This window comes from Saccoglossus kowalevskii, chromosome 10 (assembly GCF_978046115.1).
Source record: "Saccoglossus kowalevskii chromosome 10, keSacKowa6.1, whole genome shotgun sequence".
NCBI classification, from domain to species: Eukaryota; Metazoa; Hemichordata; class Enteropneusta; family Harrimaniidae; genus Saccoglossus; species Saccoglossus kowalevskii.
In genome coordinates, this window is record NC_140650.1 from 24,703,176 (window position 1) to 24,723,949 (window position 20,774).

Genomic DNA, 20,774 nt, shown 5'->3' on the forward strand with positions numbered 1-20,774 from the left:
TAATTGATCACCTAAAGGGGTGTGTACTCATTGCAAATAACTCCTTTATCTTCATGAATAAAATTTTACAAGCCCATTCAGATTCAGCTTAAGCGCAGCTAACCCTTTTGAAATCGAGGCATGCTTGCGGGCATGTGACCATCGCATAGAAAGAGACAAAAGCTGTGTAGGTTACCCACCCATACTTTAACATAGACCGCATATAATTGCATTTAGATTGGCCAATCAACACTGTTGTTTATGAGCTAGCTAATCTTGTGTAAACTAGCCGGTTTTGCCAATCGCATGCGCAGAGGTACTTGGCGATGTATATTAGTAGTATTTATTCAACGCTTAGCAATTATAGAGTACCCGATTAGACGCGTCATACTCTAGCTCTTCGTTGATTGGCTATACCAGACAGAAACTAAAGTATACAATAATGTAAATGTAGGCGGCGTAGAACAGTGTAACCTTGCCTGTTTCAATAACCTCTATATTTTATATTTGCCTTATTGATGGTCACTTTTCCCCTTAGCAAGCCAAGGGGAACAACGGGCTATAGACAACCATCCACCATCGCTTTCTCTGTCGCCGCGAGAGAACGGGCCAGTTAAAGAGACGTTGGCGTTGCTCTACTTTGCTTTACGACGATGTCGCAGAAATCGTTAAGTCTCAGTAGCAACTCGGCTTTTAGTAAACCCGAAGCGTTACCAACTGCACAGACTTTGAGCCTCTCCACCGAAAACGCTGAAAATCATAGTAGTAACTCGACGGAGAGCACCACCGGTACAATGACAGCGACAGCTGCGACAACCGCTGCAACAATGACTTCGGCGAGTATAGCAACCGGCACTGAGAACATTACTTTTAGCGTCGCATCATTAATATCACATGCGGGACACGAGAACAGTAAACTTGACGATCAGTGTAGGGAAACGCGGCACCATCCACATTCTCCAAGTTCATCAACAATCCCTTCATCCTTCAGTGTGGAGGGCATTTTAAGTAAACCAGTTTCCTCAAGAGATACGAATTCCAAAGAGGAGATACCACTAACTCCTACAACCAAATCGTCGTCTTGGACGACGGCAACCTTCCCGTGGCTGGACTCATCATTCTCATCGTCAAATGGACGTAAGTACCATCATTATATACAACTGTAGTTATATAGTTTGTTGATGTTTGTAGTGTTTCGAAAAAAACATTGTTTGTGAGGCGTGACAATAGTATTGCAAGTAATGTGCCCAGTATAATTGTTTTGTGTTAAATTCAATGTTTTCTGAAATTTTAATTTAATATAATTTACACGTGTGTTTTTTAAAAAAAAAAAAAAAAAAAAAACATTGGCTTTTAGTAGTCGGCGTGTTTGGTTGTGGGAACGGGGTCGTTATTTCAAGGGCCTGTTCACTATCCACACACAGAGCACGATTTGATATGTCATTTTTTACCATACCAGATGCCCAGCAATTAAAATTACACGGAGATAGGCTTTCATCTGTCTCCAGTCGTACAGCCTTGTTTGTCTTGAGACAGGGCTTGGTAGCAGCGATCCACTCTTATCTCTTAGTAGCTATAGCTTCATGATATGTGGTCTCTGTCTCCTCCTGTAGGTTCATCACCTCCAAAAGTCTGCACTCTCAGGAAACACAAGACAAATAGGAAACCCAGGACTCCCTTCACTACATCGCAGTTGTTGGCACTGGAACGTAAGTTCCGTCAAAAGCAGTACTTGTCCATAGCCGAGAGGGCCGAGTTTTCCGCCTCGCTCAATCTTACGGAGACGCAAGTCAAGATATGGTTTCAGAACAGGAGGGCAAAAGCCAAGAGGTTGCAAGAAGCCGAACTCGAAAAACTTAAAATGGCTGCTAAGCCACTTTTACCTCCGACTATAAGTTTTCCATTTGCCAATGGCACTCAAGGGTTCTATGCGTCACCGGCGTACATGCGATCACACCTTGGCCAACCCATACATCTGCCAACATACGGCTTTTACCCGATACCAGCAGCACATGCCGGTTACGTGTACCCGTAGCTCTGTTTTATTAATCCGTCAATTTTGAACAACGTCGTCGTCAATAAAGAACAGGTGAACGCTTGGTTTTTGGAGACTTGAAACATACAGAGACTCGACTTCAAGTTAAAAACAATGTACGAATATATATATACATATATATATAGCGAAATTATGTGAAATCGCTAAGAGACCTTTATATATTGGACTGGCTAGCGATTGAAGCTAGCCTGTTTGTTGTGTAACTCTTCACACAGAGAGCCGATGTCGGTAAGACTGATTTAAAAATAACGATGATGAAATGTGTTTATTTATCATAAATTGTGCAAATATTGTCAGCTGTAGCATTTCGTTATCAAAAACCAGTAAGGTGAACGGCCAGATTTGGCCTAGTGAACTTATTAACAAAATATTGTCAGCTTTCGGAAGTACGTTGTGTCTTTTTTATAATTTTGTTATCAACGAGATCCAGTTCCGAGTTTAGGCACACATACATTATTTCAATATATGTTATTATACGACCAGATTTACTCCAATTTTGATTTGTATTAAATTTGGTAAAACTGTCTTCAGCTGGCGATACATACCTTAATGTTTAAAGTTTGAAAATACCTTCATTGCAAAGTGTATTTTGAATACCAAGTTGGATTGGTTATTCTATGTTGGTCTAACCACTTCGATTAGTTTGTTTACTTTGTTGGGAAAGCGGAATGCACTTTAGTGGACGATGTTCATCTCTGTTTCTCAATATCCCTTTTTTTCTGCCAGAAACTGTAAACAATTTGTATTCAGTCCGACATTAAAGTATGGGAAGCACCCTGCTGGAAAATGAACCATTTTGACTTATGGCTAGTTGGTTTGTAGAGGGAGCGCGCATGAAAACACCATTTGTCTGGTTCTTGAATGACCACGGACCTTAGTGGGAAGCGACTCAGATCGCAGAATACAGAACGAGAATGACGGCCCGCGGATTACCATAATGTCGTTAACTTCACAAAGCCTTCCATTATACGCACACCGTATACTTGGTGGTCTGTAGTCGGTCATAGAAGGTGAGAGATCGGCGAGAATTCTATTCCGGTGATAGTAATGTAATTTTCGTGGATGGTTAGACAATCTTACGGTGAAGTTGTTCACAACAAAGGCCTGTAAGCCTTGTGGTAGCCGCTGAAAGTGCGACTGAATTCTCGCTGTGACTATCGTCTCGATGCCAAAGAGGAAAATGTTATTTCTGTGAACTTGATCCAATAGTTACGAACACAACAAGCCTAACAGATAAAACTAAGACAAATTCTCCAAGTCTATAATTTGGGCCTTATTTTGTAGAAATTACGTTTTGTAACTTCGGATATTCTGAGAGTAAGAATATAGTATATTTAAATTCCTTCGTTATTTTAACTTTTGTCAAAATTGTAAAGACATATAATAAAAATAAAAACAACAACAACCGCAACAACGCACATAATTTGTTTGTTGGTGTTTTCACTAAGAATACTGACGAATGATATATTTACAACTATGGCATCCCGAGTCGATGTTATCCGGACAAAATTGGTTCACGGCTCCTTGTTAATAGTTGTAATTTCTTTTACATAGAGTAGACACTCCCGTAATTCGAACAAGTCGAATTTGATATTAATAAACCCCTCATGTTTAAATGTTTTTTTTTTTTTAATTAATAGCGAAATCACTCACTAATTAATATGAAAACAAGCCAGTGACGATTATTGTAGCACATGGACACAAATACATCTGCTCTGGCCGCTAAAAGAATGTTTGAATAACGGAAACACATCGAGAAAAAAAAATAACTAACCCTAATTGATTGCCTAATGCTTAGAGAACAAAAGTGTATGTCACATAATTCGAAATCGTTCCATTCTATTCCGACTAATCAATTACCTATTCTTTCAGTCGAACTTGGAATTAATTTGGTTACTTGAAACAATCAACAATAAAATCTGATTACGGAGGGTGAATAGGAACAACGGCCAATCGACTTCGCGGCTTACTTCAAAACACCATGCTTTAATCAACAGCTAACTCTTTCACTAGCTACTCCGTTGTTTTCAAATCGGTCAACCATTTCTACCGGGGCTCGTTTTCACTCTATTCAGTGCAACAGGTTGTCACACAAAAATAACTAATTCTGCACTGTGTTCTATCTTATACTGTATTGTGAATTACTACCGAGGTTATTTTAATTATTAATCGCACTGTGGATAATAAGATTCAGTCAGTGTACCCGGAGCGGAGTTGTGAATCCGACTCGGAGACCTTACTGCGTGTGTAAACTCAGATACGAACGATGAGCCATTCCCCAGACGGGATTCTTTTAGCTGCGTTTACAACGCATTTCGCACTGTGAGTCGGTCAATCAACACTCGTGAGCAGTCGATGGAGGTATATTATCTTTAGTATTAGTAGCGGCTGCACTTAAATTGCAATAATCAGACTGTCATACTGTATGTTATGCCCTGACTAACGATTATCATCTTTCAACACTGAATTCGATGCACGCAGTATGGTAACATTTCTAAGCTATGTTTTATTGTGGATGCATTTGTTCAGTGTATTTTAAAAAGCAAAACCACGGGACTATCACCAAGCTCACGTTTGACTCTTTCCCCTTGAAACGTTGCGATATTTTCAAGCGTTAAATCGGTATGTCCAGTAGCATGATGTTTTAGAAGATCTAATCCATTTTTATACTGTGTATCACTGGAAAAGTCAGATTTTCGAGTACGACATCATAATACAATACCCACATCTGATGTGTACTATTCAGTGGGTGTACGATCTTCGTGTAACGCTGTTGCAACACACGGGCATCGCTGAAACCCCATCCCTGTCGAGTTGAAATCATGGTTATTAATATCCCACGTCATAAAAAAAAACACATAATTTTGAACCACACGCTGTTGTAATACATTAAACGTTAAACTAATTTTTAAAACAAACAAAAAAAAATTGTGATTTTGTTACCATGACAATATGTTCACATTATTTACTCAGTGCGAGTATCTTGATGCCAACTTGTTTTTTGCTACAAATTCGAAATATTGTCGAATTACCCAAACGTTCGATAATGTTGAATTTCAACTCGGGGGTAAATCAAAACTCTTTCGTGACCCATGCAATTTATACCATACTAGATAGTATTTAATGTGTAATTTTTGTCATCTCATAAATATAAAAAAAAGGAATTATTTGACAAATATGTATGGTGTTCATGGGATGATACTCAGTCGATTGTTTGTTTTACGACTCATTTTTTAACTAGAAAACTTTCCAATGTTATTCAGAACTTGATAGTAAAGATCAAACAAACGGGTCTATGTCGAGAGTAACAAACTTATGGTCTTACCCAAGCGTGTATCGGCTGAAAAGCGACGACCCCGTCAGAGCGACGGCAGTTTCTACATATGGTTAAACTAATCGTGGCTTAACAGACAGCCGCATTACTCGTGTACCAATGCAGATATATGTGCGGATAATTTTGTTGGAAGGTAAACGTACACACTGAAGCGATAAAGCCACAATGGAAGATACCACAGACGGAGCGTAACACCGACGTTTTTCTGAGTCGTTAAGCCGATGTTGATTTTTTTTAACGCGGGGCTTGATGGTGTCTTTACATCTACTAGTCAATATAGTTTGACGGTGTATCACGAGGCTAAACGGTGAAAGTCATTAAAGTGAAAGTCCCTGCGACAGACCGGAATATATGTCATGGGACGGAATTAAAAGCTCGTACGGGAGTGGGTCGTTATAGACGTTTAAATGGCGTTAATGTCCAAAACGGTTGAAGTGGGAGTTGGGGTCTCTGTTGTGTGCTTGTCATCGTAACATTATCGCTATGAGGAGCAATACATTATTGCACTTTGATTGTTACTATATTTTATTAGTGCTGTCCCGCCTTTGTGTACTGAGATGAATCACCTACGTTGACTGACATCCTTTTTTTCTCTTTATAATTGACCATACGCACAAGAATCATAAAAAAGTCTGTCCCCCGCAAAAAAAAAAAGAATTCCGGTCAATCCTGCGGGCAAAACAGAACACAGTGGAATCGAACTGCCACTGAGGGGGTGTATCGCATATTTTAGTAAAAAAGATTCATTGCACATATCAGCCACTTATGTAAGATACGAACACAATTTCGCCGGTTGTCATATCGCACATTACACACATTGTCGTCCCCCGTCAAGTCATGTCCTCAACAACGGTTGGAAATACATATCACAGGAACAAAGTTCGTCTGATGTTGGTGTGTTTTAACGTCGCGACTCGTGTCGCTGATAACAGGCACTCTATACATCCAAATCAACGGTATGATTCGTAACGAAAATACGAAGAATATATTCTTCTGAGAGAGAAAAAAAGTATTGAAATTAGTTTAATGGGTAACAATGCATATCACCTACTTTATAAAAATAAAAAAGAAAGAGTCTGTTGTGGAACAAAAATAAAATAAACAAAAATCGTCAGCACTTCTTAGCAAATTAGCACGCCTTGTTGAAATTGATTGTAATGCAGAGATATTGAAAGTTCTGCTACATTCCTTGATTTATCGTCAAAACGCTCGAATGTGAATCTCAACATGCGTTCTTCAATACGTTGGGGAGTATTCAGCTAACGCCCACGTCACTTCCCTTGATGTTTCTTCTAAGTGCGCAACTGTGGAACATTTATTAATAAAATGAAAGACAAAACACTAATTATGACAGATCAGGGCAGTTGAGCAATTCATCAAAACACCGACGCACGTGTCGGACACTCCGCCGGGGTAACACAATAATCACAAGCCCGCCGATCTTCTATTCCACACCCTAAATATCCAATTTGCGATTTTTTTATTTTTGTGTGTATGCACAACTCAATTATTACTATAATATTAATTTCAGTTACAGAAAAGTTATATGTAGGCGGATCTACAAAACATTTATTCGCATTCGATATGATTAGAATATATTAAATATGTTTAACTTTTCCAAAGTTGGAAAAGGCGGCTGGACACATATTTGGAAAAAAGAAACTAAAAAAGCACCTAATCATAAAACAGTCATTTTTAAAACGAGTTACACTTTTTATTGTTGATGCATTGAATACTAAGCTCAGAATTGTAAATCCCGGAATTTGTTCCCGTGATACCCGAACACAAATAAATTGGAACAGTCTGCCGTATGCGCATCGCCAATCACAAAGATGAGTGGTGAAGAAATCACGTGACCACACTTAATTTATTTATAGACATAGTCGAAAGACACTGCACTGATCACGTGATCACCATCAGTAGAGAGAATATGTGTACTGCAGGGTGAAGGCCGGTCGTCATTTTTGAAGATGGAAAACATTTTTAAAATGATTTTTGTTATATTGACATTAATATTAATATTAAATTAATTTTCTCAATACAGACCACCGGCCCAAAAGTTTACAACATTGAAAATAAATTGTTGCGTGACAACTGTGACGTTTACATATTTCAATGAGGTAACATTAATATTAAAAATATATGCACCATTACTTTTATATTGAAAAACAGTTCCCGCCAACTCAATGTACACCCAGTTCGACACAAGGGTCATCTTCAAATGCCGTTTGAGTAAAACAACTTATATAAATATTCATTTATATCACGTGTATTTTTTTAATATTTATTGTCTTCAGTTATGGCTTATATTTTGTCAATACATCATGGAATCCCATGCAGATATATTATGTCATTACATTATGGAATTCCATGCAGATATATTATGTCATTACGTCATGGAATCCCATGCAGATATATTATGCCATTACATCATGGAATCCCATGCAGATATATTATGTCATTACATTATGGAATTCCATGCAGATATATTATGCCATTACATCATGGAATCCCATGCAGATATATTATGTCATTACAATATGGAATTCCATGCAGATATATTATGTCATTACATCATGGAATCCCATGCAGATATATTATGCCATTACATCATGGAAACCCATGCAGATATATTATGTCATTACACCATGTACTCCCATTCAGATATATTATGTCATTACATCATGGAATCCCATGCAGATATATTATGTCATTACATCATGGAATCCCATGCAGATATATTATGTCATTACATTATGGAATTCCATGCAGATATATTATGTCATTACATGATGGAATCCCATGCAGATATATTATGCCATTACATCATGGAATCCCATGCAGATATATTATGCCATTACATCATGGAATCCCATGCAGATATATTATGTCATTACATTATGGAATTCCATGCAGATATATTATGCCATTACATCATGGAATCCCATGCAGATATATTATGTCATTACAATATGGAATTCCATGCAGATATATTATGTCATTACATCATGGAATCCCATGCAGATATATTATGCCATTACATCATGGAATCCCATGCAGATATATTATGTCATTACACCATGTACTCCCATTCAGATATATTATGTCAATACATCATGGAATCCCATGCAGATATATTATGCCATTACATCATGGAATCCCATGCAGATATATTATGTCATTACATTATGGAATTCCATGCAGATATATTATGCCATTACATCATGGAATCCCATGCAGATATATTATGTCATTACAATATGGAATTCCATGCAGATATATTATGTCATTACATCATGGAGTCCCATGCAGATATATTATGCCATTACATCATGGAATCCCATGCAGATATATTATGTCATTACATCATGGAATCCCATGCAGATATATTATGTCATTACATCATGGAATCCCATGCAGATATATTATGTCATTACATTATGGAATTCCATGCAGATATATTATGTCATTACATGATGGAATCCCATGCAGATATATTATGCCATTACATCATGGAATCCCATGCAGATATATTATGCCATTACATCATGGAATCCCATGCAGATATATTATGTCATTACATCATGGAATCCCATGCAGATATATTATGTCATTACATTATGGAATTCCATGCAGATATATTATGTCATTACATCATGGAATCCCATGCAGATATATTATGTCATTACATTATGGAATTCCATGCAGATATATTATGTCATTACATGATGGAATCCCATGCAGATATATTATGCCATTACATCATGGAATCCCATGCAGATATATTATGCCATTACATCATGGAATCCCATGCAGATATATTATGCCATTACATCATGGAATCCCATGCAGATATATTATGTCATTACATCATGGAATCCCATGCAGATATATTATGTCATTACATTATGGAATTCCATGCAGATATATTATGTCATTACATCATGGAATCCCATGCAGATATATTATGCCATTACATCATGGAATCCCATGCAGATATATTATGTCATTACATCATGGAATCCCATGTAGATATATTATGCCATTACATCATGGAATTCCATGCAGATATATTATGTCATTACATCATGGAATCCCATGCAGATATATTATGTCATTACATTATGGAATTCCATGCAGATATATTATGTCATTACATGATGGAATCCCATGCAGATATATTATGCCATTACATCAAGGAATCCCATGCAGATATATTATGTCATTACATCATGGAATCCCATGCAGATACATTATGCCATTACATCATGGAATCCCATGCAGATATGTTATGCCATTACATCATGGAATCCCATGCAGATATATTATGCCATTACATCATGTACTCCCATGCAGATATATTATGCCATTACATCATGTACTCCCATGCAGATATATTATGCCATTACATCATGGAATCCCATGCAGATATATTATGTCATTACATCATGGAATCCCATGCAGATATATTATGGTATTACATCATGGAATCCCATGCAGATACATTATGCCATTACATCATGTACTCCCATGCAGATATATTATGCCATTACATCATGTACTCCCATGCAGATATATTATGCCATTACATCATGGAATCCCATGCAGATATATTATGGTATTACATCATGGAATCCCATGCAGATATATTATGCCATTACATCATGTACTCCCATGCAGATATATTATGCCATTACATCATGGAATCCCATGCAGATATATTATGCCATTACATCATGTACTCCCATGCAGATATATTATGTCATTACATCATGGAATCCCATCCAGATATATTATGTCATTACATCATGGAAACCCATGAAGATATATTATCCCATTACATCATGGAATCCCATGGAGATATATTATGCCATTACATCATGAAATCCCATGCAGATATATTATGTCATTACATCATGGAATCCTATGCAGATATATTATGTCATTACATCATGGAATCCCATGCAGATATATTATGCAATTACGTCATGGAATCCCATGCAGATATATTATGCCATTTCATCATGGAATCCCATGCAGATAAATTATGCCATTACATCATGGAATCCCATGCAGATATATTATGTCATTACATCATGGAATCCCATGCAGATATATTATGTCATTACATCATTGAATCCCATGCAGATATATTATGTCATTACATCATGGAATCCCATGCAGATATGATATGTCATTACATCATGGAATCCCATGCAGATATATTATGCCATTACATTATGAAATCCCATGCAGATATATTATGCCATTACATCATGGAATCCCATGCAGATATATTATGTCATTACATTATGGAATTCCATGCAGATATATTATATCATTACATCATGGAATCCCATGCAGATATATTATGCCATTACATCATGGAATCCCATGCAGATATATTATGTCATTACATCATGGAATCCCATGCAGATATATTATGTCATTACATCATGGAATCCCATGCAGATATATTATGTCATAACATCATGGAATCCCATGCAGATATATTATGTCATTACATTATGGAATTCCATGCAGATATATTATGTCATTACATGATGGAATCCCATGCAGATATATTATGCCATTACATCATGGAATCCCATGCAGATATATTATGCCATTACATCATGGAATCCCATGCAGATATATTATGTCATTACATCATGGAATCCCATGCAGATATATTATGTCATTACATCATGGAATCCCATGCAGATAGATTATGCCATTACATCATGGAATCCCATGCAGATATATTATGTCTTTACATCATGGAATCCCATGCAGATATATTATGTCATTACATCATGGAATCCCATGCAGATATATTATGCCATTACATCATGGAATCCCATGCAGATATATTATGCCATTACATCATGGAATCCCATGCAGATATATTATGTCATTACATCATGGAATCCCATGCAGATATATTATGCCATTACATCATGGAATCCCATGCAGATATATTATGTCATTACATCATGGAATCCCATGCAGATATATTATGTCATTACATCATGGAATCCCATGCAGATATATTATGCCATTACATTATGAAATCCTATGCAGATATATTATGTCATTACATCATGGAATCCCATGCAGATATATTATGTCATAACATCATGGAATCCCATGCAGATATATTATGTCATTACATTATGGAATTCCATGCAGATATATTATGTCATTACATGATGGAATCCCATGCAGATATATTATGCCATTACATCATGGAATCCCATGCAGATATATTATGCCATTACATCATGGAATCCCATGCAGATATATTATGTCATTACATCATGGAATCCCATGCAGATATATTATGTCATTACATCATGGAATCCCATGCAGATAGATTATGCCATTACATCATGGAATCCCATGCAGATATATTATGTATTTACATCATGGAATCCCATGCAGATATATTATGTCATTACATCATGGAATCCCATGCAGATATATTATGCCATTACATCATGGAATCCCATGCAGATATATTATGCCATTACATCATGGAATCCCATGCAGATATATTATGTCATTACATCATGGAATCCCATGCAGATATATTATGCCATTACATCATGGAATCCCATGCAGATATATTATGTCATTACATCATGGAATCCCATGCAGATATATTATGTCATTACATCATGGAATCCCATGCAGATATATTATGCCATTACATCATTGACTTCATGATGATATATTAAATCAACACATCATGAATCATTATAAAAAGATGGTATATGGATACTACATGGAAACCATGAGGTTATACACTATGGAGACAAATGGAGTGATGCTATATTAATACATAATTGGGACCATACATAATTGAACCCACTAACAAATATTGTATGAATACATCATCGACCTTAATGAAATAAATAAACAAATCTTATGTTGATACATCACGAACCCAATCCTCATTTAGGTATATTATATCATTACATAATAGACATTTGATACATCATGTATCCTATGGTGTAATGGTATATCGATAAATCATGAATACCATGAAGTGATGCCACATTAATACATTATGGATCCCATGGAGTGATGTTACATCAATACATCATGAACCCCATGGAGGGATGTTACATCAATATATCATAGACACCATTGAGTGATGTTACATAAATACTTCATGGACCCCATAGAGTGATGTTACATCAATACATCATGAACCCCATGGCTGGATGTTACATCAATATATCATAGACACCATTGAGTGATGTTACATCAATACTTCATGGACCCCATGGAGTGATGTTACATCAATACATTATGGACCCCATAGAGTGATGTTACATAGATACATCATGGACCCCATAGAGTGATGTTACATCAATACATCATGAACCCCATGGAGGGATGTTACATCAATATATCATAGACACCATTGAGTGATGTTACATCAATACTTCATGGACCCCATGGAGTGATGTTACATCAATACATTATGGACCCATAGAGTGATGTTACATCGATACATCATGGACCCCATAGAGTGATGTTACATCAATACATCATGAACCCCATGGTTGGATGTTACATCAATATATCATAGACACCATTGAGTGATGTTACATCAATACATTATGGACCCATAGAGTGATGTTACATCGATACATCATGGACCCCATAGAGTGATGTTACATCAATACATCATGAACCCCATGGTTGGATGTTACATCAATATATCATAGACACCATTGAGTGATGTTACATCAATACTTCATGGACCCCATGGAGTGATGTTACATCAATACATTATGGACCCCATAGAGTGATGTTACATAGATACATCATGGACCCCATAGAGTGATGTTACATCAATACATCATGAACCCCATGGAAGGATGTTACATCAATATATCATAGACACCATTGAGTGATGTTACATCAATACTTCATGGACCCCATGGAGTGATGTTACATCAATACATTATGGACCCCATAGAGTGATGTTACATAGATACATCATGGACCCCATAGAGTGATGTTACATCGATACATCATGAACATCATGAAGTGATGTTTCATCAATACATCATGGACCCTATAGAGTGATGTTACACCAATACATCATCGATATCATGGAGTGATGTTACATCAATACAGCATGGACCCCATAAAGTGATGTTACATCAATACATAATGAACCCCATGGAGTGATGTTACATCATTACATCATGGACCTCATGAAGTGATGTTACATCAATACATTATGGACCCCATAGAGTGATGTTACATCGATACATCATGGACCCCATAGAGTGATGTTACACCAATACATCATGAACATCATGAAGTGATGTTTCGTCAATACATCATGGACCCTATTGAGTGATGTTACACCAATACATCATGGACATCATATGGAGTGATGTTACATCAATACAACATGGACCCCATAGAATGATGTTACATCAATACATAATGAACCCCATGGAGTGATGTTACATCAATACATCATGGACCTCATGAAGTGATGTTACATCAATACATTTTTGACCCCATGGAGTGATGTTAAATCAATACTTCATGGACCTCATGGAGTGATGTTACATCAATACATCATGGACCCCATTGAGTGATGTTACATCAATACATCATGGACCTTATAGAGTGATGTTACACCAATACATCATGAACATCATGAAGTGATGTTACATCAATACATTATGGAAACCACTGAGTGATGTTACATCAATACATCATGAACCCCATAGAGTGATGTTACATCAATACTTAATGAACCCCATATAGTGATGTTACATCAATAAATCATGGACCCCATAGAGTGATGTTACATCAATACATCATGAACCCCACGGAGTGATGTTACATCAATACATCATGAACCCCACAGAGTGATGTTACATCATTACACCATGAACCCCACATAGTCCTGCTACATCAATACATCATGAACTCTACAGAGTGACGTTACATCAATACATCATGAACCCCACAGAGTGATGTTACATCATTACACCATGAACCCCATAGAGTGATGTTACATCAATACTTAATGAACCCCATATAGTGATGTTACATCAATAAATCATGGACCCCATAGAGTGATGTTACATCAATACATCATGAACCCCACGGAGTGATGTTACATCAATACATCATGAACCCCACAGAGTGATGTTACATCATTACACCATGAACCCCACATAGTCCTGCTACATCAATACGTCATGGACCCCACAGAGTGATGTTACATCAATACATCATGAACCCCATGGATTGATGTTACATGAATACATCATGGACCCCATAGAGTGATGTTACATCAATACATCATGGACCCCATAGAGTGATGTTACATCAATACATCATGCACCCCATGGAGTGATGTTACATCAATACATCATGAACCCCACGGAGTGATGTTACATCAATACGTCATGAACCCCACATAGTGATGTTACATCAATACACCGTGAACCCCACAGAGTCCTGCTACATTAAAACATCATGAACCCCACGGAGTGATGTTACATCAATACATCATGAACCCCACAGAGTGATGTTACATCATTACACCATGAACCCCACATAGTCCTGCTACATCAATACATCATGAACTCTACAGAGTGACGTTACATCAATACATCATGAACCCCATGGAGTGATGTTACATCAATACGTCATGGACCCCACAGAGTGATGTTACATCAATACATCATGAACCCCATGGATTGATGTTACATGAATACATCATGGACCCCATAGAGTGATGTTACATCAATACATCATGCACCCCATAGAGTGATGTTACATCAATACATCATGCACCCCATGGAGTGATGTTACATCAATACATCATGAACCCCACGGAGTGATGTTACATCAATGCATCATGAACCCCACAGAGTGATGTTACATCAATACATTGTGGACCCCATGGAGTGATGTTACATCAATACATCATATACTCCATAGAGTGATGTTACATCAATACATCATGGACCCCATAGAGTGATGTTACGTCAATACTTAATGAACCCCATGGAGTGATGTTACATCAATGCATCATGAATCCCACGGAGTGATGTTACATCAATACTTAATGAACCCCATGGAGTGATGTTACATCAATACATTGTGGACCTCATAGAGTGATGTTACATCAATACATCATAGACTCCATAGAGTGATGTTACATCAATACATCATAGACATCATAAAGTGATGTCACATCAATACATCATGGAAACCACTGAGTAATCTTACATCAATGCATCATGCACCCCATAGAGTGATGTTACATCAATACAGCATGGACATTATAGACCCCATAAAATGATGTTACACCAATACATCATGGACATCATGAAGTGATGTTACATCAATACATTATGAACTCCATATATTGATGTTACATCAATACATCGTGAACCCCATGGAGTGATGTTACATCAATACATTATGAACCCCATATAGTGATGTTACATCAATAAATCATGGACCCCATAGAGTGATGTTACATCAATACATCATGAACCCCACGGAGTGATGTTACATCAATACATCATGAACCCCACAGAGTGATGTTACATCATTACACCATGAACCCCACATAGTCCTGCTACATCAATACATCATGAACTCTACAGAGTGACGTTACATCAATACATCATGAACCCCATGGAGTGATGTTACATCAATACGTCATGGACCCCACAGAGTGATGTTACATCAATACATCATGAACCCCATGGATTGATGTTACATGAATACATCATGGACCCCATAGAGTGATGTTACATCAATACATCATGGACCCCATAGAGTGATGTTACATCAATACATCATGCACCCCATGGAGTGATGTTACATCAATACATCATGAACCCCACGGAGTGATGTTACATCAATACGTCATGAACCCTACATAGTGATGTTACATCAATACACCGTGAACCCCACAGAGTCCTGCTACATTAAAACATCATGAACCCCATGGAGTGACGTTACATGAATACATCATGGACCCCATAGAGTGATGTTACATCAATACATCATAGACACCATGGAGTGATGTAAAATCAATACATCATGGATCCCATAGAGTGATGTTACATCAATACATCATAGACACCATGGAGTGATGTTACATCAATGCATCATGGACCCCATGGAGTGATGTTACATCAATGCATCAATGACCCCATTGAATGATGTTACATCAATACATCATGGACACCATGGAGCGATGTAAAATCAATACATCATGTACCTCATGGAGTGATGTTACTTCAACACATCATATACACCATGGCGTGATGTAAAATAAATACATTATGGACACCATGGAGTAATGTTACATCAATACATCATAGACACCAATCAATAATCAATACATCATGAACCACATAATGTGGTGTTACATCAATATATTTCTATATCTCCAGTGACTTATTGCAATACTTCATGGACCACATGAAGCGATATTTAATACATCCGAGGAACCTATCTTCAATGTTGAAAGATTATATTAAATAAATTATGGGTAGATGTTTAATTATAATATTGAGTTTACTACATTGCCAATAGAATTATCAGACGTTGACAGGGAATCACATCCAATAACTGACGGGGTACTTCGGAATGCCAAACACAGTGTTGTATATTTAGAATAGCTATATATCGTAAATTATAGTATATGTCGTATATCATCGTCAAATTGTCTAACTCGAAACTGTCAACAGTAAGTAAACATTTTTTTGATTCGCTTTCTTCATCGTTGTTTCACGACGTGGCATATATTCGCGTTAAATATTTACATATTACGCCATCTGGAAGGTAATCTGAGTAGCGTACCATTCTTAACACCGTATTCAATAGAAACTTACCAAACACCATATAATGTTACATTGAACTTATAATATTGAACATGACTTTACCGAGAAAATTAATCAGTATTTTACATGGAAATTATTTGTATTTTGATGGCATCACCGACCGTTTAGATAATTGTTTCAACGCCTGTCAGTTGTACTTATCTGTATTTTCTTAGCTAACAGGGTAAATTCAAATGTAGCTGTAATTTCGAACCAGCCGTCTCATAAAGTTACCCCAGATATGCGTGTGGATTATAAATTTAATGCAAAATTAATTTATGACAAAATGACCCTGCTTGTTAATATGCGCAGCCGTGCTTGACCAAAAGCCATTTACCCTCATCAGATGGTACCCGACCAATACAAAAAGATAATACGGTAATTAAGTCTAATGTGGTAGAAACTAGTAATAGGGATACGGGAACATTAATATGGGAATGCCACAGAGAAAACGATGTCGTAGCAATAAAATACTATAAATCATAAATCATCATGTATAATGAAAGAAGAATTGGGGAGTAATAAATAGTGAAATAGAGCCCCGTAAGTTTCCCTATTACTTGTCTGGTTTGCACGCAACACAATCCTAACTACGAGCCCTGAATAATGTAATTATAATTGAAAAGATGAAATTTCACATCGTAGATGTATCAGTGATTTTTATTTTATTTTATTTTTTTTATTTTGTTAAGTGTCACTCTTTTTCACACATTCCTTTTTGCAGTATTGCTATGGTTTATTCCGCCTCATTTCGTTATTCGTGTTTTAGTTGATGTTTTTTTTTTTGTGTGTGTGTCATAAAGTTATTGCGCATGTTTCATTGATACGTTTTGCGTGATACCAGGGCTCCAAGGACCTCGCGGAGACATGGCATTGACGACGAGTTTATCTGCCATTTTACTACATTGTTTTTGGGTTTAAACGCGGGATCATCGCCGTATCGTGGCAAAACAAGTCTCATCATGTAGGTGCGCTCTATATAGTAATACAATTATCGCAGTACTACTAGTACTCGTCAGATGCTCCAGTACTTCCTAGGTTCATAAAGAAACGGTAATATACCATGAGATGAATGCTTTGCCTGTCGCTATTATTTTTCCTCAGTTAATTTCCCACCGTCTCAGTTGACTAAAATTTCCGTATTGTACCAGTAATAGTTATGATCTACATAGCCAGTGGCGATCGTAAACCAATATTGAATACATCAAAACGACTGCAACGCCGAGTTGCCGATTAGCGCCCATCTCACCCGCCGTGTGTGCTATTTCCATAAAAAAAGTGGACATACGGCACCATCAAACTATTTTCATTCTCACAATTTGTATTCATTCGATGTCAGCAAATATGAATTTAATAAAATGATTTATCAACTTTAACGGGTCTCGTTGGTTAACTGCAAGGTATACACGCAATGTCAATATAAAACATTTTACTTCATACTACTCACTGCCTCGAGCTGTTCTTTTTTTCGCTTTTCACAGACACAAAGAAAAATATTGGTAATATAAAGACAATATTGTATCGGATCCCCGCATACAACCAATGATAGGAAGGGTGGGTCACTGAGTCTGGTCGGATTTCCTCTTGGGGTTCGTCTTCAGAAAGTTGTAGCTCATTTTATACGGGTTGCCCCCGTTTCCATTGCCACCATTGTGCCATGCACGGAAACCGGGCAAATGAGCTTTACTCTGCGTTCGAATTGTTAAGCAATTGTCAACAGAATTTCTCTTCGCGGCCTGGAACATTGTCTATATTTTCTTTTCTCAGTAAATTCGACTAAGTCTGCAGAAGACACAATTACGTTACACCGTGGATGAATGTACACCACCGTATACTGTGCCGGGTCGCTCTGAAGCGTGCACAATTTCAGAATATCATTTGTACGTGCATTTGTTTGACCCTAATACAATAACACCAATCTATTTGCTTAATGGCACTAAATCGATAGAATTGTTTTTTTTTCTACTTCTTTCTTTTCGCTCGGCAATGATTTAAACATTATACAAAAAGAGTAGGCGAGAACAAACAATAAATCAGTTGTTTCGGTTGTTTTAGGTTACAACTTGAAACGACATAATAAAGTCCCCTATAGCGTGTACCCCATATAACGACACAAATTGATACAGGAATTGAAAGAGTCACGCGATATGTTTTAATATTATACGAAATTCATGATATCGATGGTCTGGACAAAGACCCAGTGGTACGTCTCGCTGGGTATATATCCATTCTATATAGGAAAGTCGTCATTACAGTTTCTCACCATTCATTCTCGCCAATGAATACTGAGTGTAAAAAATCCTTTCGGCTTATTTTCCGGAAGAGAGAAACAGAAATCCATAAAACTAAATGAACATTATTGGCGTGCTCTCACGCATCAAATCACCGCGAAATAACATCACTTTTTACGACTTTATTTTTTAATGAGTTTCCATAGGAACCCTGCTACCCCGGATGGTTTATCTTTCAGTCGCCGCTGAGAGTAATATTCAGCGAACTAATATCGCGACGAAAGATTAATTACTAATAATTTGGTAACCCATGGGCTTTCATTGGTTTTTCTATATTTCCTCTCCATGTTGTTTGTCTTAAGTAATAAACTCTAATAAGGAGGACATATATGCCGCGTTTCCGATCCACTCAGAGCTCGTTATGCACGGCTTTTTAAAGATATTGATGAATTTTTGCCATCATATAACAGTATGTTCATAATGTCTTAATAAACTGCTAAATTGAGTTCCTATTCCGACTTTACCAGAACACAGCTAATGATACGGCTTAGCAGAGGACCGCTATGAAATAAGTCATAATCAAACCTGTTTTGGCGAAATTAGTTTTGCCCACATGGTGGCAACATTTTATGATGCAAACGGAACTTCACTTTCTATTAATCTTTTGATGTATATTTGTGTAAATATAAAGCACAAAAACTACCACGTCAGTAATTCTAATTCGCTGTCGGGTGTCCTCTTGATTGGGAAGCAATAATTTCCTTTTTAGCAATGTGAACTCTTTATTGGCCAGTGAACACTAATTCTCACTTCATTTGTCTTGAATTTTCGGAGTTGATGAGAAAAAAAAATATTGGTGTTATTTTCCGCGTAAATGGGTAGTATATATCGATGCCTTTAGTTCAATTTGGAAGCTGAAGGCAGTGGGAGTTGGCACACGCACGGACGGTACTGATGTTATCGTCTCTGACACGAACAAAGCATTTATTGAAAAAGGATCTCCGCTGAGAAAGTTATGAATGGAAATATCTTTTGTAATCAAATAATTCAGTCGTTACTTGCTCAACAAAATTTGTCATCATAATGGTTAATCAAAGTTCCTGTTCATGGTCATTGCAAAGTGGCGGAGATGCTGAGATCGAATCGATACACGCATGTAATATTCAACAATCACATCAGTCGGCAGTGGTGTACTGCTATGATGATGGTCATATCGAATAGAACTGACCATTCAGCCAGGGTATGCAGGGAGGGACTCATGTTATACCGATTAGTCGTTTCAT

At 37.1% G+C, this 20,774-nt stretch overlaps 1 protein-coding gene across 1 annotated transcript; it reads left to right on the forward strand.

The window, feature by feature from the left end:
• The first annotated feature begins 519 nt into the window (after positions 1-519).
• Positions 520-2,668, forward strand: Msx (msh homeobox). Its single transcript, NM_001164931.1, is given in 2 exon segments — positions 520-1,116; positions 1,593-2,668. Coding segments are annotated over 2 exon segments (906 nt in total). The 5' UTR covers positions 520-632; the 3' UTR covers positions 2,015-2,668.
• Positions 2,669-20,774: the final 18,106 nt, after the last annotated feature.